Source organism: Cetorhinus maximus, chromosome 1 (assembly GCF_964194155.1).
Source record: "Cetorhinus maximus chromosome 1, sCetMax3.hap1.1, whole genome shotgun sequence".
Taxonomy (NCBI): domain Eukaryota; kingdom Metazoa; phylum Chordata; class Chondrichthyes; order Lamniformes; family Cetorhinidae; genus Cetorhinus; species Cetorhinus maximus.
Window position 1 is genome coordinate 18,611,505 of NC_135879.1, and position 23,614 is coordinate 18,635,118.

General features: G+C 43.3%; 2 protein-coding genes across 6 annotated transcripts in view; one reads left to right on the forward strand and one right to left on the reverse strand.

The window, feature by feature from the left end:
- The window catches only part of LOC144677670 (limbin-like), a 184,283-nt gene extending 164,450 nt beyond the window's left edge, over positions 1–19,833 (reverse strand). For all 3 annotated transcript variants that reach the window (XM_078537849.1, XM_078537792.1, XM_078537736.1), the window contains exons 1-7: positions 19,075–19,833; positions 18,629–18,722; positions 14,721–14,881; positions 12,022–12,087; positions 5,669–5,855; positions 3,602–3,711; positions 2,177–2,242 (exon numbers count right to left, since the gene is read on the reverse strand). In XM_078537849.1, coding sequence (XP_078393975.1) covers positions 2,177–2,242; positions 3,602–3,711; positions 5,669–5,855; positions 12,022–12,087; positions 14,721–14,881; positions 18,629–18,722; positions 19,075–19,416 — 1,026 coding nt within the window. In that variant the 5' untranslated portion in view covers positions 19,417–19,833. The remainder of the gene's footprint in view (positions 1–2,176; positions 2,243–3,601; positions 3,712–5,668; positions 5,856–12,021; positions 12,088–14,720; positions 14,882–18,628; positions 18,723–19,074) is intronic.
- Positions 19,834–20,088: 255 nt separating this feature from the next.
- evc (EvC ciliary complex subunit 1) overlaps positions 20,089–23,614 on the forward strand; it is a 49,777-nt gene continuing 46,251 nt past the window's right edge. For all 3 annotated transcript variants that reach the window (XM_078538000.1, XM_078538047.1, XM_078538097.1), the window contains exons 1-2: positions 20,089–20,494; positions 20,654–20,782. In XM_078538000.1, coding sequence (XP_078394126.1) covers positions 20,327–20,494; positions 20,654–20,782 — 297 coding nt within the window. In that variant the 5' untranslated portion in view covers positions 20,089–20,326. The remainder of the gene's footprint in view (positions 20,495–20,653; positions 20,783–23,614) is intronic.

Consider the following 23,614-nt stretch of genomic DNA (forward strand, 5'->3'; position numbering starts at 1 on the left):
TAAAGAAAGCTTTTGACATACTGGCCTTCATAAATCAAAGTATTGAGTATAGGAGTTGGGGTGTTATGGTGAGGTTGTATAAGACATTGGTGAGGCCAACTTTGGAGTATTATGTGCAGTTCTGGTCGCCTAACTACAGGAAGGATATCAGTAAGATTGAAAGAGTGCAGAGAAGATTTACTAGGATGTTGCTGGGTCTTCAGGAGTTGAGTTACAGGGAAAGATTAAACAGGTTAGGACTTTATTCCTTGGAGCGTAGAAGAATGAGGGGAGATTTGATAGAAGTTTACAAAATTATGAGGGGTATAGACAGAGTAAATGCGAATAGGCTCTTTCCACTTAGATTAGGAGAGATAAACACGAGGGGACATGGCTTTAGGGTGAAAGGGGAAAGGTTTAGGGGGAACATTAGGGGGAACTTCTTCACCCAGAGAGTGGTGAGAGTGTGGAACGAGCTGCCATCTGACGTGGTAAATGCGGGCTCACTCTTAAGTTTTAAGAATAAATTGGATAGATACATGGATGGGAGAGGTCTGGAGGGTTATGGACTGGGTGCAGGTCAATGGGACTAGCGGAATAATATTTCGGCACAGACTTGAAGGGCCGAATGGCCTGTTTTTCTGTGCTGTAGTGTTCTATGGTTCTATATTGTGTGCAATGCATGCGACGTAGCCTCACCTATTAGCGTTCTGCTTTAGAGTTATATAAAACGGCCTGAATCTTGCGCTTGTTGGGCACATGCGATCACCGGGCAAGGAAGTGGACTCAATATGTGCTTCTGGCACCAAACCACGATTTCACCCTGGCGGCCAATTAATGGGCAGCCAGCGTGAAATGGCGCTGAGAAAGGCTCAGGGCCTCCGGGGTGGGTGCGGGAAGATGGCGGGCACCGAGAAAAGTGAGGGTGCGGGTAGGCACTCCCTGAAAGCTGACAGCTGCTGTGATGCTGCCTCAGGGAGCTGCAGTACTGTAAAAATGAAAAGAGGCCAACAAACTGCTGCAAACTGTGCCAATACTACAAATTCAAGCACCTGGCAGCAGACAACATAGCAGATCATCCCTCAAACGTCTTTTTTTATTTCATTTAAACCCCAGGCATTTCATCCCGCCTTGGATGTAGTTTGTAGTGAAAATGTGAAGGCCACCCGGTCGTTTGGCACATCCGCCAACAGTAAAAGTAGTCGAGCCGCGTAAAATTGCTGACAATCGGCTCCTTAATGGGTTTAATTGCCCGCTTAATTGTTGGCAGGCGCACTTCCAATTCCTCCCGCCTACTGGAGAGTTGCACATGAGCGTGATGATGTCGGGACGCGCGTCTGATGCCTTCTCGTGCGATTTCACGTGATTCCGGGGTCCTGGCGCACACTCACGCGTTCAAGGTAAAATTCTGGCCTACATTTCTAATAGCTTGCGTTCATTAATCTGTATTGACACAAAATCAATTTTCATTCTTCAGATATTTGTACCCTTGGGAGGGGGGGTTTCAGCAGCATGGGCAAGGGGATGGCTCTCAGCCTGCACCCCCCACACCACTTCCTGATGCCTGGACCCCTGATCAGGCAATGAGTGCCTTTGAATGAGGGTCTGTCCCCACCCTCCCCCATTCCACCCCCCTCCCCCACCCCGCCTCCAGACACCCCAAGCAGCCCTGACAGGATTTGATTTTTGGGTGCCCTGCATGGCATTAACTGCCCACTTAAGGGTCTCAAGTGGTGCTGGCGCGGAAAGGCTGCCCACCAGCCTACCCACCCTGGCCTTAATCGGGACAGAGACAGGAAAGCAGTCGGGTCCCCATCTGCCACCCGTGGCCCAATTAAACCCACCCCTGTCACCAAACAGCCTCAAGGAAGGGCATTAAATTCCATCCAAAGTTACAGTCAGTTCAACGCAGCTATTATGACTAGATTGGCACTCACCAAATAAATTTTATGTGAGATTCTTAGAGCTAACAAAGAGGCTGGATGATATATTTTTCCTCAGAGTTAAAAATAACAATGCACCAACCCATTCTGTTAAATAATTCCCATACCTAAATTAATTTGATTATATTGACAGGTTGTCCAATGCGCACACTTTGCCCACCTGTATGTCAATACCAGTATTACCAAATGTACAGTCAGAGCGGTCAGGCATTCGAATGCACGGCAACCAAGACTGCAAACTATAATGAACTTACCTGAATAACTGCTTTCCTAGTCATTGTGAAGTCTGCCACCAGGGGTTCAATCTGAATATGACCATCCTGAAAGACATGATTATAGATTTTATTTATTTTATGTTACGGTTTGGCCAGATTCAACATCAACTGTTGCAGACAAGATAAGGTAATTTACAATAATTAACTTTGGTAATTGCTAATCTGGTATAAATATTATACAAGAGCAAAGAGATAAACTGGAGATTGCTAGGTTACACATTGATGTAAGTAAAATAAATGAAGTAAATTAATAAGTGAATGGAATTATTAAAGGGGAGAATTGCAGTGTTACCTACATGGTGCCAGGCAACTCAAAACATCTCCAAGCCTGTTCAAAGAAACAAAGCAGGATTGAGGGAGCGTATTTCCCGTTCACTAAAGGTGCACAACAAATGTGAGGTTGCCACAGGGAAAGTGGGTAGGGTTCTCAGAAGTATTGCTAAATGAAACACTAACATGAGTGTATTTGCATTAATATGACTTCTGTTTGCCTTCACTTGCAGTGTTACTTGGTCCTTATACCTAGTGATGGATATTTACAGCTCCATAAAGGAAGACAGAAAATAACAAAAATGATATATAAGTTTAGATTTCATTGGTATTAGGTTGGATTCTGAGAATTTTATTATTCGGTTTGAGGAAAGAGGCCTGGGGGGGTGATATGATTGAGCTGTTCACAACATTGGATGTACTGGATTTAAATAACATTTCTAAAAGGAAAACGATGGTAGGGATAAAGTACAAAATAAATTAGAAGTCAGGATGGAGGCCAGGAAGAATTTATTTTCTCAGAGGACTGTCACTATCTGGAACAGATTCATGGTAAATGTGATGAGTTTGTGTATAACATTGTTCTTGAGTAGAGGACATTTTTGACTGAGAAGGGTCTAAAGGTGAATGAGTTAGTTAGCTTTACCTGGTGATAGACCAAGATCCCAAAAATAAAAAGGCAGTGTCCCAATGCAGTGCAGTAAGGAGTGTTCAATGGAGAACCCCAAAGCTGGTTAACATTAAGCTTATGACAAGAGAATAAAGGAGCTGAATAAAAAAATAATGAAGGCAACCATGCAAGTTTCTAAAATAATTGAGCAAATGAGTTGGTATAGAGTTAAAAAGGTTTTCGGTACAAAACCAGAAAGGATTAGAGGAAGAAACAAATTAAACTTAATTTAATAAATAACCTTTCATGCCCCAGAGTTGCTATGTTATGGAATAAACTGCTGCCTAGTGCAAAACTCATCAGAAAATCATCATGTCAAAGTCCTAAAGGGGTCCTCTCGCCGATCTGCTTTTCCTTCTTATAGCAAAGGACCTGATCTGTCAACAAGATCCGCCAACAGAGTCAAGATCAAGAACCTTATTTGCTAATCAGGTAACAGATGAATTAATCTTTAAGTAGAATACCTGTGATCCATTGCCGAAGCTGAGGTAGGCCGGTAATGAAATAGTCCTCCAATCCTGGGGCTCTCTGACATTTAATACTGCAGTATAGTTTATTATATAGTATTCACCAGCTGGCAAACAAAAGAGGAAATGGGTATTTTAATAGATGCACCTAGAAAGGTTTCTGGAGTAATTCTTTTTGTTTTAACCCTGCATTCTCAAGCTGGTCTCTAAGGTAGAATATCACATTCCACAGAAGCTTTCAGTAGTTAAATGAAATGAAGTACTTCCAACTAAACAATTCAAGTGATTATTATTAAGGGAGGACATTGTCAAAAAATGACAACAGAAGTTCATTTTTCCCCAGTTGCCTTTCTTTTCCATGGATACAGGCCACTAGCCTCTGATGCTTCACCCAACTGCCCTCTCTTCAACTGGCAACCTAGACAGTGGGCAGGATTTTGCCGTCGGCGAGCAGGGGGCGGGGCCCGCTCACCAACACGCAAAATGATGCGGGATGACGTCGGGGAGAACCTCTGATGTCATCCGGCCCCATTTAAATTTTCAGGAAGGGAGGGGCACAGCCAAATCAGCTGTGCACCCACCAACCTGTCAATGGCCAATTGAGGCCATTGACAGGATAATTAAAACAATTAAAGGACCTGCCCGTCCAACCTTAAGGTTGGTGGGCAGGCCAGGAGCCCCGGCGGAGAATAGAAAAAACATGAAACCTCATCCACCAGCGGGATGAGGTTTCATATAGGGTTTAAAAAACTTGAATAAAGTTTTAGTGAAATTTATGAACATGTCCCATCTCGTGTGACATTGTCACATGAGGGGGACATGTTAAGAATTTTTTTATTTTTCTATTTTTAATGTTTGGACAACTTTCAGCGATCTCCCTGAGACAGCACTTCGCCTCAGGGAGATGTGCGCTCTTTCGTGCGCATGCGTGAAAGAGCGCACTCTCGCTTTTGGGGAATCCCCCCCGCCCGCACAGCAAGCGCCTAGCGCTTCCCGCCGGACGTCACGCTGGGTGGGCCTTAATTGGTCCGCCCACGTAAAATAGCGGTGGGGCCTGCTTCTCCGGCGGGGATCAGCTCCCCACCCGCCGGAGATTGGGTCGGGCCCGCCCACCCGACAGGCAGAAAATTCTGCCCAGTGAGTCTTGTCAGATTGTTTAATCATAGGCAAATCACAGCCAAATATTTTATCCCTGCATGCACATATGCCACTATTGACACTAATAGTTATGGTAGAATAGTGGTTACGTTATTGGACTAGTAACCCAGAGGTCTGGAATAATAATCTGGAAGACACAATTTTGAAATCCCATCGCGGAAGATTGGGAACTTAAATTCAATTAATTAAGTAAGTCTGAAGGGGAAAAAAAAGTTAGTATTGGCAATAATGACCATGAACTACCGGATTTCCTAAAATGTCCTTTAGGGAAGTAAACCTGCCATCCTTACCCAGTCTATATGTGACTCCAGACCCACAGTGTTTGATTCTTAAAAGCCCTCTGGAATGGCCTAGCAAGTTACAGTTGAATTATAAAACTACCCCAAAAAAAGCTGTAAGACCTAACAGCACTGCGGGTGTATCTCCACCACTCGGACTGCAGCAGTTCCAGAAGGCAGCTCACCACTACCCTTCTCAAGGGCAATTAGGGAGGGGCAATAAATGCTGGCCGAGCCATGAAGTTCCATTTTGGTGAGGAAAGGCAGGCATGAACCTCATACAGGACCAGCACAACCAGCACATTCAATCACTGAGCCCATCAAAAGCAAGTAGTTTGTATTAAACTGGCCATGGTGTAACCTTCATACCTTGGATTTTTTAAGGCAGTTGATTCATCAGTTATCAGAGTTACCGAGACACTACGGAATAGCAAATTACAGAAGCACTTTAACAGGTTGAGAGAGCAAATTATAAAACACAAAGTAGAATATCCACCATGTTTCATTGCAATATTCATAACTATATACTAACAAATGTCTAATATATTTTAGTTCAATTTTATTTACAAACTTGTAGCATGACTTACTGCATCGTATATAAATAGGTTAACACCTAGAAGCATCATACCTTGAAGAAATTCTTTGGTGTATGTCTGGAATCCTATCTCAGTTTCTCTTCCCATGTTACTCTGAATGCTTAGACCATGAATAGTATCTCGGATAGTAAGCTGAGAAATGTTAAATGTAGATTGAACAGCCAAACTGCTTATTATCAGCTTCACAGTCACTATCTGGGATTCATTTTTTCCAGTCACCTGAGAACGAGAGTAGTGCATTATTACGTGCATTTGATTCATATATTTAAACTGAGCATGTACCTCACAACAAAAGCTCAGGTCAGTTATGTACAATGCTACTGACTTCCATATAAAGCTTGATGGAGGTAATGTTGGCTTTGGGTGACAGGGCAGCATTAATGAATATCTAGTCCAATATCATCTAAAAAGGAATCAAATAAATATGTCAAAAGGAGCAATTTAAAGAAGGGAGCAAGCTGGGAAATTTAATTAGAAAAGATTCCTCAAGTTAAAGAGGCAGCACCAACTCCATCTGTGTCGAATTTCATATTATTCTATAAGTAGTACGTATATATTAAAACACATGTTAAGACAGAAATGAGAATTTATTTTCTCTCAGAACGTCATTAGTCTGCAGAGCCGTGCTGGCTTGGTCATTGAACATTTTTAAGGCTGAGTTAGACAGATTCTTGATTAACAAGAGTCAAAGGTTATAGTGGGTAGACAGGAAAATAGAGTTGAGGCCGCAATCAGATCAGCCATGATCTTATCAAATGGTAGAGCAGGAGCGAGGGGCCGAATGGCCTACACCTGCTCCTAATTTGTATGTTCGTATGTATCCATAATAATAAACTATGCGCTGTTGTGTGACATCTTGTGGTTGGATTCTTCAGCGTCATTTAACATTCTGTACTTCAATATAGGGGTTTAATGCACCATCTCTTGGTCAAAATATTGTACTACAGCAACAAAACTAACCCACTGAACTTCTAAATTACTTGGGGCTGAATGATACGGGGTGGGGTGGGGAGGTCCCACCCTCTGGAGATGCTGGCCAATAGGATTGGCCAGTAGCCCCATCAGTCCCGAAAGTGCCAGGGAGGCGTCAATAGCTGTTGCCAGGACTGCTGAGGAAGGACACCAAGGCCTTGGATCCCTGGAGCGGGTAAATCCAGGGTCTTGGGCCGAGAAGGTTTGGGTAGTTTAAAGAGAGGGGCAGTGAGGGGTGGAGGGAGGGGGTGGGTTTAAAGGAGGAAGTGGGTAGGAAGGGGGGTGTCAACCTTAGGGGGAGCTGCCCCATGATTGGTAAAGGGCAGCCCCCAAAGGGCAACGCCCCCTTCCCTCCCACCCTTTAAACATTTAAGTTTAAAAGCGGGCTTTTCACTCCTGCCCTATTGCCCACACCAAGCGTTTTATGGCGCAGACAGAATATTATCAGGGCTAATTGGCTTGATGGCAAGCCTAACTGACCCTTAACAGTGCATTTAAATATGTGGGCAGGCTGTCAATTTCAGTCCCCGCCCAACCCCCCCATATTATGGGGGTCAGCTCAGGGGTGGGCAGGAAGGTAGTGGGATGGGCCCCCCCCACCCCCCCCTCCCCCATGGGAAACACACCTGCCGGGACGCGTAAAACTTAGCCCCAGCACTTCCAACACTGCCCTCAAACAAATCATCAGTTCTAGATATGACTAAAGTTTTTTTTAATTTTGCACCATGAATAAAAGCCATTTATTTGTAAAATGAGGATAACACCACCTTCCTGATGAGCCACTCTTCTTCTGCAGGTAGCATCATTAATTTTGAGGGTTGCCAAACCACAGCTTACGCTGTGATGTTACTGTGGGACGGGACGAGGAGGCAGCCCCCAAAATTACCTCAGCTGGAGGGGGGATTGAACCCCCTGAGCTGTTACCGTTATTCTGAGCTGTCCAGCCAACTGAGTTAAACCCACCCCATGAGACATTAAACCAAGCACAATATTATATTTTATTTGTATATGTAAACTGTGCACAGCAAGATCTCACAAACCGCAACATGCTAATGACCAGATAAACTGTTTCGGTGGTATTGGTTGAGGAATAAATATTGGCCAGTGCACCAGGTCTTCTTTGAAATAGTGCCAAGGGATGCTTCACACCTATGCAGGAGGGCAGATGTGACCTTTGTTTAATATCTTACCTGAAGACGGCACATGTGACAGTGCAGCACTATCAGTGCCACTGCTGCACTCGAGTGTCAGTCTAGATTTGCGTTCAAATCTCTGGAGTGGGGCCTAACTCACAGCTTTCAGGCTCTGAGGCGGGAGCACTGCCCACTGAGCTCCAGCTAACCTGGAAACCTCTTTCATGTCCCATTTTTCTGTCTGAACAAAACCACGAAGGTCAGGAGAATTGACAGGACCGTGAGACTCGACCTTAATGCTAATGTGAATAATCGTAGATGGTGCACACTCCAGAATGGGGGCGTGGTCATGGTTCGCCAAGCCAGTCTTTCACCTTTCATCACAGCTGGTTCAAAACTGGTTAGGAGGCTGTCTGAAATCAGCACCGCCTATACTCATTGCCATTTTGAAGTACATCACTGAGGAGGTCAAAGTATTGGAAGGAGAAAGGACAACATAAACACATAAACAAAAATCTAAATGCAGAACTCAAACCGGAGAAGGGCAGAATGAAAATTTCAGCATAATCATGGGCAGAATTATCCTCCCATCGGCGGGGGGGGGCGGTGCAGGGGCGGACAGGAGCGAACCCAATCAGCACCCCCGATCGGGTCCACGCCGCCATTTTACATGGGTGGGGCCAATTAAGGCCCGCCCAGCGTGACGCACGCCCAGAAGTGCTGCGCACTCCCTGTGCTGGCTGGGGTGGGGGATTCCCTGCGTCGGGGCCTGTGCTCCTATGGTGCATGCGCACGAAGGAGCGCAGAAACCTCCAAGACACAGAGGTGCCTCAGGGAGATTAGTTAAAGTTTTTAAAAGCTAAATAAAAGAAATAAAGTATTTTTAAGACACGTCCACTAAATGTGACAGTGTCACCCGAGCTGGGGCTTGTCAAGGAACATTAATGAAAAATTTTATTTAATTTATAAAAACTTCATGAAACCTCATCCCGCCTGTGGATGAGGTTCCATGAAAAATGCGAAGGCCGTCTGGGCTCTTCGCCTGCCGCCAACCTTAAGGTTGGACAGACAGCTCATTTAACTATTTTAATTAGTTTTTAACAGGCCTCAACAGCTGTGCGCCCGCCGAACTGGAATCTAAATGACGCGCGGTGACATCGGGACGCACGCCCGACATCACCGCATATCATTTTATGGATCAGCGAGTGGGCTCCACCCCTGCTCGCCGACCCGAAAATTCCGCCCCATCACTTTTTTAATAAATAAACTGACAGTACAATATCTTCCTCTGCTCAAGTAATGATTCTTTTAAGAATATCAAGCAAAATACTTTCCCATACAATGCTGACTATTGAGGTGCTCTCTAACATGATTTACACTGAGTGTAAACTGTTTTAAAATAAAGTGCTAATAAACAGAATGTACTCTGAATTACAGCACACTTACAGGGTTCTTGCTCAAAGATAAAAATGGTATCCTCCAGATTTCCATCATTATTACATTTAATTTTAGTGAACTCTATTCATTAGGTGGATTAACACTTCAATGCCTGCAATATTCCGCTCAAACAATTTTGGCTCTACTAACTGATCCTGCAAAGCACAGAAAAAGCTAATACAAAAGCAAAACTCTGCCAATGCTGGCAATGTAAAATAAGTGCAGGAAATGCTGGAAATACTCAGCAGGTCAGGCAGCAAATGTAGAGAGAGAAATAGCATTAACATTTCAGGTAACCTTCCCTTTTGTTCTTATTCCCACTCTTTACCTTTTCTCTTGCCTGAAACCTTTTGCATTTCTCACTTCTCCCAGGCCTAATGAAAGGTCATTGACCTGAACAGTTAACTCGGTTTTTCTCTCTCCACGGATGCTGCCTGACCTGCTGAGTTTTCCCAGCAAATTTCCTGTTCTTATTATAGCGAACGGCTATTGGATTTAAAAATTACAACAAAACTGGGATCAATGAAATCCATGCTTTTGAGTAAAATAACAATAAAAGCTGACTGTGAGTTAAAAGGTATGACATTATGAAAAGCCATCCAGTCACTAGATTCGGTTCCAGTTTGAAGCCAGCTGAGTCGACGTTCCCTGGTGGTTCATCGCGGTGCGATAAACACTGCTGAGGAAAATGCTCCTCCTGGCCCCCCCGGCTCACACGCTTGTGATTCCCCATCCGGATTCATCCCTCATTCCCGCTCCCTGAACCCGGCCTGGCAGTTCTGTACCGGAGCTAACCAATTCTCATCCCGCGCCCCACTCGATTTGCTAGCTTCAGTGGAGTGCCCTTGGTCCCCTGGCAACATTTAAACGAGGCCCGAATTTTGCTCGAGCCTTAGGCCAGTCACTCTGCTGGCTTTACGCCTGTTTTGAGAGCAAGTCAAGTTTCTCAGCACTAATTTGTCATTTGTAAAACTCCAATGCATGTGCAGTGAGCACACTAGAGGGCACAATTGGCTAATAATTCTTTACAGCAAATGGAAGATCTTCATGCTGATGAAACAAATATAAGCTTATGCCAAGCAGCACCACGTCTAGCGTACTTTTACGTTCCAGTACCAGCAACATAATACCGCATAAAAAATGGTCTTTTTTTGTTTTCTTTTCTTTCAGTAAGTGTTCTTAAAGCATTCCTCCTCTGTACTGTGGTAGTTTTAGAGACAAAGCTCATGGTGTATTGATCTACTTTGTTAAAGCAGTGACTCATGCATGTACCTCTCCAGCCTTCTTCATAACAGAATCTGACTTTCCTCATACACGCACAAACTTTACCGAAGTCCTTTACAAAAACAGTCTTCCAAAACCTCGGTTAGACACACAAGGGGCAGGATTTTTAGGTTGGCGTGCGTGCGGGATCGGTGGGCCCACGCGATCGGCGGGCCCGGGAGTGGCCGGGGAACGGACCAGTGCCCGTAATTTCACACTGGCTGACCAATTAATGGCCAGCCAGCGTGAAATGCTCAGCGCTGCCGGGGTGGGGGCAGGAGGAGGGCAGGCACTGACGTAAGCACAGGCAAGCGCTGAATGAAAGCTCCCTGAAGGCAGAGAGCCGCCTCAGGGAGCTGAAGACTTTAAAACCAACAAATAACGTTTTTAAAATCCGGCAAGTGATGTCCATGCATCACAATCAGTCACCTGAACATAGACCTGATGAAAATTCTGTCCATACATTTTTTTTTTTAAATAATGGAAACCTCATCCTACCCTTGGATGAGGTTTCATCAAAAATGCAAACTCTGCCTGGCAGATTTCCTCATTAAGGTTGGACAGACAGCAAAAAAATCGGGGACAATTGGAACTTTAACAACTTTAATTGTCTTCTTAATTGTCGGCGGGCATGCTTCCAATACTTGCGCATGCCTGCCGACTGAAACATCACGCAAGCGCGAGATGACGCGGGACACTCGCCTGACGTCATTTCGCGTCCGATCAGGTCAGGCGCGTGCCTACACGCTGTCCTAAAAATTCTGCCCAAGAGGTTTCTTACACACTTTTTGGTTTCATGCTTTCTGTAGTTAGCCGTATGTCTTGTGGATATAACAATACAATATAAATATAATTTCTAATGCATTACTTGGATGTTAATTTTTTCTAAAAAAGAGCAGTTAGCTCTCTCCTGTCTTCAAGGCACTGACCGTTGTGTTTATTGGCACTCCAGCATCTTGCACAATGGTGAAGGTTGCTAAGCTATTCGACCATAAAAGACCTCACAACCAAAACCTGACATTCACACGTGAAGCAGCAGGAGTCACTGGATTGAGATCGGCAGAGGGAACTGATCACAATTTTCCCTTTGGTAATTCAGAGGGATTGAGGCCAGTTGTAGCACCCCCTATACATCACTCAGCACAGGTAAGGATACAATCGATGCTTACATTTAGTTGGCAAAGCCTCATCAGAATTAATTATTTTCTTCACGTCTTGACAGACCTGTTGTGTATTTGCACTGTTTTTGTTTCTATTTTTATTTCCAATGTTCTGTTCAATCTTAGCATATGGTAAATAACATTTACTCACCAATGTTTCGTAATGTAACTTATTCTGAAAGTTACATTTTCTTAGTCAGGCCTAGTGCACGTTAACCTCTCAAATAAGTTTAATATAGTTCCAACTGGAGGTTAGGCAGTCTCCTTAAAGGGATTAATTCATTCTCCTCCCACTGTAGATGTGTGGGTGTTTCAATCATTAGGATGTTTAAAGCCAGCAGACTGCAAATATAATTGCCATTAGCTTCTTCAGCCTTTATAATGGTACAGAAGATACTACAGTAGAAGCAGGAAACTTACCTCAGCACATTTCTGAAAAGTCAGGTTGAAAGGTGAAGGACCTGCCGTTCCTTCCATGTTTCTGTGCTATTGAAAATATAAGATGCAATATTACCGTGACAGCTAACAAGAACAATACAAGAACAGGCTAAATACCAACCCTAGCACAAGCTTCTAGATCATCTGCATGCCTCCAGTTAGGACTGAGTTCCTTGGGCTCTATCATGTAAAGGCTGATTCTGCAACCCTTTGCTCCCAATAAGTGCAGCAGTGGCAGGGAGCATGAGTTGGGGAATCACAGTCATAGCCTGACGACTAAGCCACATTCTCAAATACTGTGCCAAGATATGTATGAATCTAAGATAAAAGCAAAAAACTGCAGATGCTGGAAATCCAAAACAAAAATAAAAATACCTGGAAAAACTCAGCAAGTCTGACAGCATCTGAGGAGAGGAGCACAGTTAATGTTTCGAGTCCGTATGACTCTTCAACAGAACTAAGGAAAAATAGAAAAGAGGTGAAATATAAGCTGGTTTAAAGGGGCTGGGTGGGACGGGTAGAGCTGGATAGAGGGCTAGTGATAGGTGGAGATAACCAAAAGATGTCATAGACAAAAGGACAAAGAGGTGTTGAAGGTGGTGATATTATCTAAGGAATGTGATAATAGGTGACATTAAGGGTAGAAAGCAGGACTAGCAAGGTACAGATAGCCCTAGTGGGGGTGGGGTGGGAAGGGATTGAAATAGGCTAAAAGGTAGAGATAAAACAATGGATGGAAATACATTTAAAAATAATGGAAATAGGTGGGAAAAGAAAAATCTATATAAATTATTGGAAAAAAGGGGGATCGGAAAGGGGGTGGGTGGGAATATTCAGAAGGCATTTGATAAGGTGCCACATCAAAGGTTATTGCAGAGAATAAAAGCTCATGGAGTAGGAGGTAACATACTGGCAGGAAACAGAGGATAGCAATAAATGGATTTTTTTTCTGGTTGGCGGAATGTAACAAGTGGTGTGCCACAGGGATCAGTGCTGGGGCCTCAGCTCTTTACAACTTATATAAATGATTTGGATGAAGGGACTGATGGTATGGTTGCTAAATTTGCTGATGACACAAAGATAGGTGGGAAAGTAAGTTGTGAAGAGGATATAAGAAGGTTACAAAGGATGTACATAGGTTAGGTGAGTGGGCAAAGATCTGGCAAATAGAGTATAATGTGGGAAAATGTGAGGGTGTCCATTTTGGCCACTCAAATAAAAAAAGAGGCCTATTATCTAAATGGTGGGAGATTACGAACTTCTGAGATGCAGAGGGATCTAGGCATCCTAGAGCATGAATCACTAAAGGTTAGTATGCAGGTACAACAAGCAATTAGCAAAGCCAATAGCATGTTATTGTTTATTGCAATGAGAATTGAATGCAAGAGTTGAGAGGTTATAGTTCAGTTATACAGGGCATTGATGAGGCCACATCTGGAGTGCTATGTACAGTATTGGTTTCCTTATTTAAGGAAAGATGTAAATGCATTGGGAACAGTTCCAAGAAGGTTTACTAGATTAATACCTGGAATGGGTGAGTTGTCATATGAGGAAAGGCTGGACAGGCTAGACTTGTATCTGCTGGAGTTTAGAAGAGTAAGAGGAGACTTGATTGAAACATTATAAGATCCTGAAGCAACTTGACAAGGTGGATATGGAAAAGATGTTTTCTCTTGTGGGAAAATTTAGAACTAGGAGTCACTGTTTAAAAACTAGAGATGAGGAAAATGTTTTATTCTCAGAGGGTTGAGAGACTTTTGAACTCCCTTTCTCAAAAGGTGGTTGAGGCAGAGTCCTTGAATATCTTTAAGGCAGAGGTATATTGATTTTTGACAAGCAAAGGGATGAAAGGTTATCTGGGGTAGGCAGGAATGTGGAGTTGAGGTTAAAATTAGATCAGCCATGATCTTAATGAATGGTGGAGCAGGTTTGAAGGGCCGAGTGGTCTACTCATGCTCCTAATTCATATGTTCGTATGTTCCCATCTGAATACTATCCACCCTCCCTACCTCACCCCCAATATGCCACTTACTGTTACAATTAGCTTAATCTCTGTCATAGGGAAAACGTTAGAAGCTATTATTAAAGCTATTATAGCAGGGCAATTAAAAAGAAACTACTCTGAGGATGCTTAAGAAATGAAGCAAATTACGGTGTAACTTTAACACATGAAAACTCGTAAAAATCTATAACAAATAAAGTTCTGAAAACATCAGTTACAAAATTGGGAGGGGAAGGTTTTTATTACTTCAGCACTGCCAATGATTTTACCATCAAACAAACAGCTTATTTGAGTTAAAAGCAGAAAATGCTGGAAATACGCAGCAGGTCAGTTAGCATCTGTAGATACGGAAACAGAATGAGCATTTGAGGTGTGACCTTCCATCAGAAATGGGGAAAATTTGAAATATAATACGGATTTGCTGAAGTTAATTCAAGGCCATCCTTTTACACAAGTGCTGGGCTTCGTGTAAGTTCTTTCAGGGGATGGGGAAGCAAGCATTTCCCCCAAAACTGGCAACCTCTACTGCAATTTACAAACCATTAGACAAAGCAAGTGCCCCAGATATAGCCCCAGTAAAAGGACCACTCGCAAGTGATATGAAAATTAAGCACCCTTTTCCCTGATCTCTGAGCACAGGTGGGTTTTCGACCCAGTGATGTAATATTGCTGTACTGACCTTTGGTGGGGACTGTGACAATATCCCTTTTATCAGGGATTCAATTGGCTTGGTCCAGGACACAAGTGAGAAGAACACTGATTGGCTCCACATGCTTCCTGAGGCTGCTGAAGTCAAAGGATGATGCTGTTGTTTCTGTGACATGATCTTTAACTCTGTAACTGAACAAATACATAGCTGTAAGTGCAACATGCAGTGATAAATCCCATCAACACCAGAATTAGACTGAGTACTGATTGATTATCAATTTAATTTGGCAAAATGTAAGCATATTGAATTGATTTATTATTCAGCAAGTTCTTCTAGTTGTGATACTGTGCTTTCAGTTCCCAGCAACTAGAGAACACTGAGAGGATGCTAAATGGAAGAAACTTAGAGAATTAAGAAATGGGTTTTAATGGTGTGTATAATTAGAAATTGGAAGAAAAATTGTGGCTGACAAATACAAGTCCAAGGGAAGGGATTGTGGTAAAGTGGGTGTTCAGACATAGAATTAGGGGTGGATAGAAATAGACGGAAAACAGAAAAAACTGCATTCATATTGTGCTTTTGACAACCTCAAGATGTCGCAAAGTGCTTTATATCTAATGAAGTACTTTTGAAGTGTATTATCTCTTGTTATATGGAAACTCAACAGCCTTTTTGTGTACAACAAAGTCCCATAAACAGCAATGTGAAAATAACCAGATAATCTATTTTAATGATGTTGGTTGAGGGGTAAATACTCGTCAGAACACCAGGAAGAACTCTAAGATAAAAGCAAAAAACTGCGGATGCTAGAAATGCAAAACAAAAACAAAAATACCTGGAAAAACTCAGCAGGTCTAGCAGCATCTACGGAGAGGAGCACAGTTAACGTTTCGAGTCCGAAAGGGTCATTCGGACTCAAAACGTTAACTGTGCTCCTCTCCGTAGATGCTGCCAGACCTGCTGAGTTTTTCCAGGTATTTTTGTTTTTGACCAGGAAGAACTCCTTGTGCTTCTTAGAAATAGTGGGATCCTTGGGATCTTGTATGTCCACCCGAGAGGGCAGATGGAATCTCGGTTTAGCATTTCAATTGAAAGGAAGCACCTCCAACAGTGCAACACTCCTTCAGTACTACACTGAAGTGTCAGCCTTGGTTTTGTGCTCAAATACCAAATATAAAGCCAAAATATGCAGGTAAGGTATAATATACAATAATTAATAATGTTAATTGTCAAACCAGTTTGCTAACCCCAATCAAGCGAAAACAAAGCACTTCTCCAATTAGGGAGCATCGCTGCAGATGTTTTGGTAGAACCACTGGCAGAAAAATGTAGGAATTCTTCAAGAAAGGCAAGCATCAGAAAACTGAAGAACAACATACATAGTGCGGTTAGTTAAAAGGAACGTAGGGAAGACATGGGGACTATGGATCAGTTAGTCTCATATGTTATGTTATGTACATGTGTTCATCAACTTTTCAAGTAGATTTCCCCTCTGCAAAAAACAATATCCTAGGAACTTATCTCTGATAGAAAGCAGAACTCCTTATTCTTGATTTCTATCTGTTGTTCTCTGCCCTTACCTTCTTCTTGATTTGCTCAGTGCTTTCCCCGCTTTCCCCTCCACTTGTTTTGCTCAGTCCTATCATGGCATCTTTTCTACCCAGTTCTAGTTCTGGTGGAGGGCTTACAACCCAAACGTTGATGAGTCTTTTCTCTTTGCAGATGCCACTGAACAGGTTGTGTGTTTCTGAATTTTTTTTTTTTACAAAAGTCTTTTTGAGTTTATTATTCTTTTTATTCATTATTGAGCTGAAAGCAATCTCAATGTAGAGATAAACTCAAGGGAACACATTTGGTACCTCAAGCAGGATTTATTTTTGCCCTTTTTACTGACCCCTTAGAGTAAAGTTTGAATTTAATGATAATTATTTGCCTTTATACACAGGTAGAATATTAATGTTGCTCTAAAATTAGCTCAATTGCACAGAATTCCTTCTACTGTAATCTCACATCATGTTCATGCATAATACCTCTTCCACCTTGTTCCTATGATGTTCTATCTTAGCATAGTGTAGTCATGGCTCCTAGAGCTTAAATCAATATAAAGAGAATGTCTGCCCTTTCTTTGCTTCCAAGCATTTTGATCATAATTACAGTGCATGTGACACAATAACTAAGATTACTTCCTAAGGCCAGTTTTATTCTTCTAAATTCTTACAAATCTGTATTTAAATTTAAAAAAGCACCTCCTCAAAAGGCACGGTTTTAGAACAACAGATTATTGACTGATATAATAGAGTGGATTACATGATGCAGGGCCAAGTACAGTAATTTAATCAAGATACTGGAATGATAATCTCAGTCAATAAAAGATATCTTGAATGTTTGCATCAAGAATTGTTTGATGTTAAATGTATTGTGGGGGATATATTATATTCCAGATGATTTCACAGCAACAATTCACACCAATATATATTTTACTGTTGTTATGATTCCCATGGGGCAACTGCAAATTACCATATTTACCAAATGACCCTCAAATGAAGAAATTACCAGCAAGATTGCACCTTTTGTAACTTTTACATGAACACAAATCAGAACCAACACAAATTAAACATGATTTAACAAACAAACGACACTTAAAATAAAAAGGTAAATTTCACTTTAAATAGTTGATATAACAGAGATACGTCTTATACAACCACAACTATGGCATGTGTGACATTATCTAATTACACAGTTCCATGATATGCTATTCTTTATTCACACAGGGTAGGTCAGGAGTCCTATCTGACAACAGCTTTCACCCCCTGAGTTTCACAGGTATGATTATCATCAGCAAAGCAAATTTCTAGAATCCTCTCTCCCCTGGGTCATGACAGTCCTGATGGTGGAGCTCTCCAGAATTCATTTTCAACTAACCAGCCATAACACCCTGGTTCACAGTTTGGCTACTTCTGGTAAAACACCCAACTCTTTAGCACCTCCAAGCTACTCGCACAGACTTTCCAAGTTTTAGACCTTTTTAGCTCACTCACACAGTGCCTCCGAGAGTTCCTGGATGTGTACTAATTGCCTTCTGCCTCCAGCTCTCCTTTGTGTTTTCCAGCTTCATGGCTTACGAATGTTAACTTTCTTCCTTATGGTACTACTTCCAGGTCAAGCATCGCCAAGTCACATGGACCAGTATTTCTTATTATCCAAGATAATTACAGCTGTTTCCTTTTCAATTGATACAAACTCTTAAAAGTCCTTTTCAAACATTCTTAAAAACATTACAGATTCCAAAGACTAGGTCATTCAGAACTATGGGCCACAAACATAAGATAGTCACTAATAAATCCAAGACTGAATTCAGGAGAAACATCTTTATCCAGAGAATGGTGAGTATGTAGGACATGCAACCACTGGGAATATGAACAAAAACAAAAACACCTGGAAAAACTCAGCAGGTCCGACAGCATCTGCGGAGAGGGACACAGGGAATATGAGATGGATAGCATAAGTGCATTTAAGGGAAGCTAGATAGTACCCGAAGGAGAAAGGAATAGAAGAATATGTTAATGGGGTTAGACAGAGAGGGGTTTGAAGAGGCTCATGGGGCATAAACACCTGCATGTGACCTGTTGGGCCAAATGACTTGTTTCTGTGCTGTAATTATTTTGTAATATTCCGTGACTGAATACCGATGCCATACTGTAATGATGCTTAATCTTGTGTTTACAGTTTATGAGGGTGGATTACTTCCTTTACATTAAAGAATTCTTTATTTTCCACAACTACAGATTGAATCTGCTGGTATGTCTATGTCCTTGGCAAAACAAAAATCTACAAAAGATCACATCACAATCAGAATCAAATTACAACTATGTACAATGCGAATGAGTGTAACTTAGTGACATGAAATGCACAAGCACAAGAAATACATCTCCACGTACCTGATTGGGTGTATGCAGCATCATACAACATGAAACCTGAGGAATCTGCCGTCGGTCTGTGTTGTAGTGGTGGTGAGCTCCGATCTTCCAAACACTTCAAAATTAGAAGTGGAAATATATTATTCGAGTGTGCTTTCCAAATGGGCAAAGTTGTTAGACACAAAGTAAAGCTCTTCCGTTGGCCACGACTACAGGAGTGGACTTAAATATACTAACGGTGGGTCAAAAAGGCAACGGAGACATTGTAGCCCGACTCAAATAACGTGTGTACACAATTGTGAAACCAGTATATGTATCGAGTATGAACCCTACTACACAACTTTAATAAACGTCTTTGAAATATTAAGCTAAAAAAGATTGAGGATTAATGTGGATGTAAAACTATCAAGACAACGAGCATTCGTTTGCGACATAGAACACTTCTATTTTCTAACATCGGCACTCACATATGCAACAGAATCGCCAACTTTCACAATCAAATCTTGCCCCAAAACAGCTGCCGAGCGGTCAATGCCAGCAGCGACTGGCACATCCAGATGTGTCCTGCACCCACATCCAAGGACTCTGATCAGCTGCTGCTGGAAATCGAATGAACTTGTCGGACCTCGAAATTCTTTTACAGTTGTAGCCTTCATGTGAGACAGGGGTGGCGATAACTTGAAAATATTCATCAGGGGGTGCAGGATACTTGCGGCTTCGCGACTATGCACAGTGTGAGTGAATGCAGTCAACAGGAGGAGAGAGCTGCTGAAGCTCATGGTGCACTGAGGAGCCTGGGCAATCCACATAGCACAAACAGCCAGAGAAACTCCCCAAACAGGAGGCTGTCTGATGAACAGATCACACTGGTGAATAAAGGATCGCCCTGGTGTTCATCGGGGAACGGAGCTGCTGCAGATGCTTGGTCCAGGACAGACTCGAACATTGGTCAGAGTGGCAGCAGTCTGGAGATTCCTGTTGCTCCATGAAGAGAGCGAGTTTGCTGACATCATTGCCCTGCCCGAATCCTGGGCGCTGTTAAATCACACGCAGCCCTGCCATTGTCCCAAGGAAGCGATGCCCCGCCCTTCCCCCTCGCGGATTGGTCGGATCGACGCAACCCTCATTATGATTGGCTAATTCCGCCGCCTCCTGTGTGGCCGAGCCGGCTGTCAATCCGCAGGCCCGCGGGGCATGCCGGTCGGCGTAGTCCAGCAGCGCGAGAACCCCGGCAACCTTTCCGTTGCGTCAGAGGCGGAAAGAACTACAACTCCCATCCTCCACCGCCGCATCCAGCGCTCGCAGCGCTCAAAGTTGTGGAGAAAATCTTGGCGGAGCTGGGGAACTTTCCCTTTGTGCTAAAACGCATGAATCTCTTGCATTCCTCCCACTTTTCGTTTTGCGGGGGTGGGGAGCTAAGGAAACATTTCCTTTCGAATTAAATTAAATTTCGGGAGCAACCCTCTTAACATTCCCTGCTTGGGTCGAAGTTGCCAGGAGCAGAGAGAAAAAAAAAACAAGACCACCCAGGAGGATCCAATTTAAAACATAACTCAGGCGATCGGCGGTGAAGGGACAGTGTTGTCGTTGCAAAACGTGAGATGTCGCTGCCGAAGATGTTTTCCCTCATTCCTGTCACAGTGGTTGCCATTGGCAGCGTTCCTGGGAGTTTTTGCCATTGGAATGAAGTGATCCCTTTGGCTATTTGAATGGACAGCCATGGTCTGGCCCTCCTGTTCAATCCGGGCCGTGCTGTCCATCGCTTCCAGTGAGCTGCAGGTTTACCCCTGGCTGCTGGCAGTCGCCGTGGTGCTGGGCTTCTTACTGGGAACGGTTGGCGGAGTTCTCCTTTACACATCCGTGCTGGAATCCGCCTTGCAAAGGAAGGTAAACCGTTCCTCGGTGCTCCGATTGGTTGATCAATCCACCTTTCAAAACTGCACCTCATCACCAAATGCAGCTCCTTTTCCCATCGCCAAAAAATAAAGAGTAGGGAGGTTTGCGTTTTGTCACAAAGTCTTCATTTACATGTGTTTCTCTCTTCAGGAAATGTGTTCAAATGGATCTGATGGTGATTCCGACTCTGAGGCTTCTGAGGATAGCCAAAGTTATAAAAGCAATCAAGAAATCGTTGAAGAAAGAGGAGCTAAAGGCAGAGCTTCCCCTTTTCACGAAGTGGGTCGTAATTTTTTTTTGTCTTCTCCTATGTTGTCCTAACGAGTGATTCGTGGTTGCTTTATAGTAGCTATCTGATCTTACTGTAATTCTCTCTAGTCATTTACAATCTTAAAAGCTGGAGAGCCCTTAAACTGCACCCACTGTTGAGAGTAACGATACCTAGAGATCCAGCATCGTCTTAGCAGCAGAATAATACGTTATAGGGCGTCAGGGTATCATGTGCCTGCCCTTATGAAATGGCCCACCATGCAGCTCACTGCAAGAGACCTGCTAGCATAAAATATATCAAAAACAATTAAATCTATTTTCCTACCCAGGCCTCTTCAGGATGCCCAATGTCGCAGCATGCTGGAGGTATGTTGTGCTGTGCAGATAAGAAGATGTGTGTTCCTTTTTCCCTGCCTGAGCTACTTACATTGCCTGGACATAACACTGGCATATGTCCACAAAGTGGCAGGGCCTTATACTGGGATGAGGAAGAGAAAACGGAAGAGACCCTATACCTCTGAGAGTCCTGTAATTACATTTCTTCCAGATTGCATTGGGATTCTAGGCTGACATCCCAGGGACATGAGGCCACAACATTACCCAAGGGGGAGGTGGATTGCTTTAAAAAGCTTTGCCTTTTCTAGTCTGTTGAAGGTCACTACACGAGGCCCATTGAAAATTTAAAAACTGAGATTTGTATGTTTTTGTTAGGCAAGGGTATCAAGGGTTATAACGGGTTACACAGGCTCAGATATGTGACTGTGGGAAACCCCTCCAGAATTCCAAAGATGTGGGGCTAAAGACATGATGCAGTGGATCACAATTTTCATGTCCTCTTTACTATGCCTGGTTTCCAAGTGTTCCCAAACAAAGATGAAAATCTGTAATATCTCTAGTGCACAGAAACGTCACAATCCAGGTACTTTATTGGCACAAAACCATTTGCCAATGGTGGGTGCTTCTGCAAAGAAGCAGGAAGCACATTCCAATCAACAAAGTTTCCTTCAACCATCAGTTAATCTCAGAACTGATCCTTTGTTTACATAACAACAAGAGTCTGTAGTGGTAAAGAAACACAACACCACTGCTAACAAGAAGTTGTAATTACTACATGACAAATTTATGTAAGCAATTAACATTTTAAGTGAGGACTTAGGAATTTATAATGGGCATATAAAATTAAGGATCACACCTTTGAGTTTAAAATGGGAATTGAATTACATCCACACTCCCTGGTTCAACTGTCCCCAGTCTCAAACACTCATTTGAAAGCTGGACTTGGTCTTGGTTCTCTGGGCAAATTTATTCCAGCCATAGCGAGGAAAACATGGTGGCCGGGCCTACTTCATTGCAGGAAAGGCCACTCATCAGTCTCCCGGTGGTGGGAAAGCCTCCCTCGATTAAGTCGGAGGGGGAAAGGGGTCAATGAGAGAAACGTGCCCACTCGCGGCGAATGTCATTTAGACTTATTAATGAGCCAATTGGCACCAATTATCCCTGAGCTCACTGGAATTTAGCGGTGACTGAGGGATTAAATGGGAGTCACACGGTTTTCCTGTGCTTCCTGAAGGCTGCCCAACAAATCTGGTTGGGTTTTCCAGCAGCATACCGGAGGGGCCCATCATTGTCAGGCATTCTCTGCCCGATTTAGGTACCCGGCATCATGAAGTGGAGGGGGCATGCTGAAACCCACCACCTGTCCCTGCCTCCAATCCCCCTCCCCCGTGACCCCCAACCTGCCTTCACGTAAATCCAGAATTCCAACAACGATCCCTGGTGAAGACCCTGGAGCAAAGCCGGGTACCTCAATTAGGCACAGAGTGCCTGACAATGAGGGACCCAACCCCCCCCTTCCCAGTACATGGCCAGAAAACACAACAGGGTTTGTTTGGCGGCTTTCGGGAGGCACAGGAAAACCATGTAACTCCCATTTAATTCCCCAGCCGCCACTAAATTCCTGTGAATTCAGGGATAATTGGTGTCAATTGGCTAATTAATAAGCCTAAATGACATTCGCCGTGAGTGGGTACGTTTCTCTCATCGGACCCTTCCCACCTCTGACTTAATTGAGGGAGGTTTTCCCACCACCGGGAGACTGATGAGTGGTCTTTCCTGCAATGAATTAGGCCCGGCTGCCATGTTTTCCCCCACAGTGGCTGGATTAAATTCGCTCAGAGTCAAGACTAAATCCAGCCTTCAAATGGGAGTTAGAAACTGGGGACAATTGAACAAGGGAGGGCAGGCGTAATTCAATTCCTAGTTTAAACTCACATATGATCCTTAATTTTATATGTCCATTATAAATCCCTAAGTCCTCATTTAGAATGTTAATTGCTTACATAAATTTGTCATGTAGTAATTACAACTTCTTTTTAGCAGTGGTGTTGTGTTCCTTTATCACCACAGAGTCTTCTTGTTACATAAACAAAGGATCAATTCTGAGTTTAATTGATGGCTCAAGGACACTTTGCTGATTTCCCAGCAGCAGAGAGCTGCTTGTCGCTGATTGGCCGGCAGCTCTTGACGGGCGGGATTTCCGTGAGGGTCTTAAATCCTGGGGTCGTTGCCCAGTTAATTGTCTGACAGGCAATTAATTTAATTGGGCCTCCCCAACAGAAGAGACAGGGGTTTCCCCACCGGTTCTCTAACTGGTGGGTGGGACCCATGTCGGGAACATTAAATCTAGCCCTCCATGTTCAAAGCCATATCCTGCTACTATCCCACCATGTTGCAAAGCTAACCTGATATTTTCAGCCGGCAAAGGGCTCCTTTATACATGTGGAACATCTTCCGATGACCCAATCTGCAATTTTTAGTGTGGTGACAGTGACTTTCAGACTA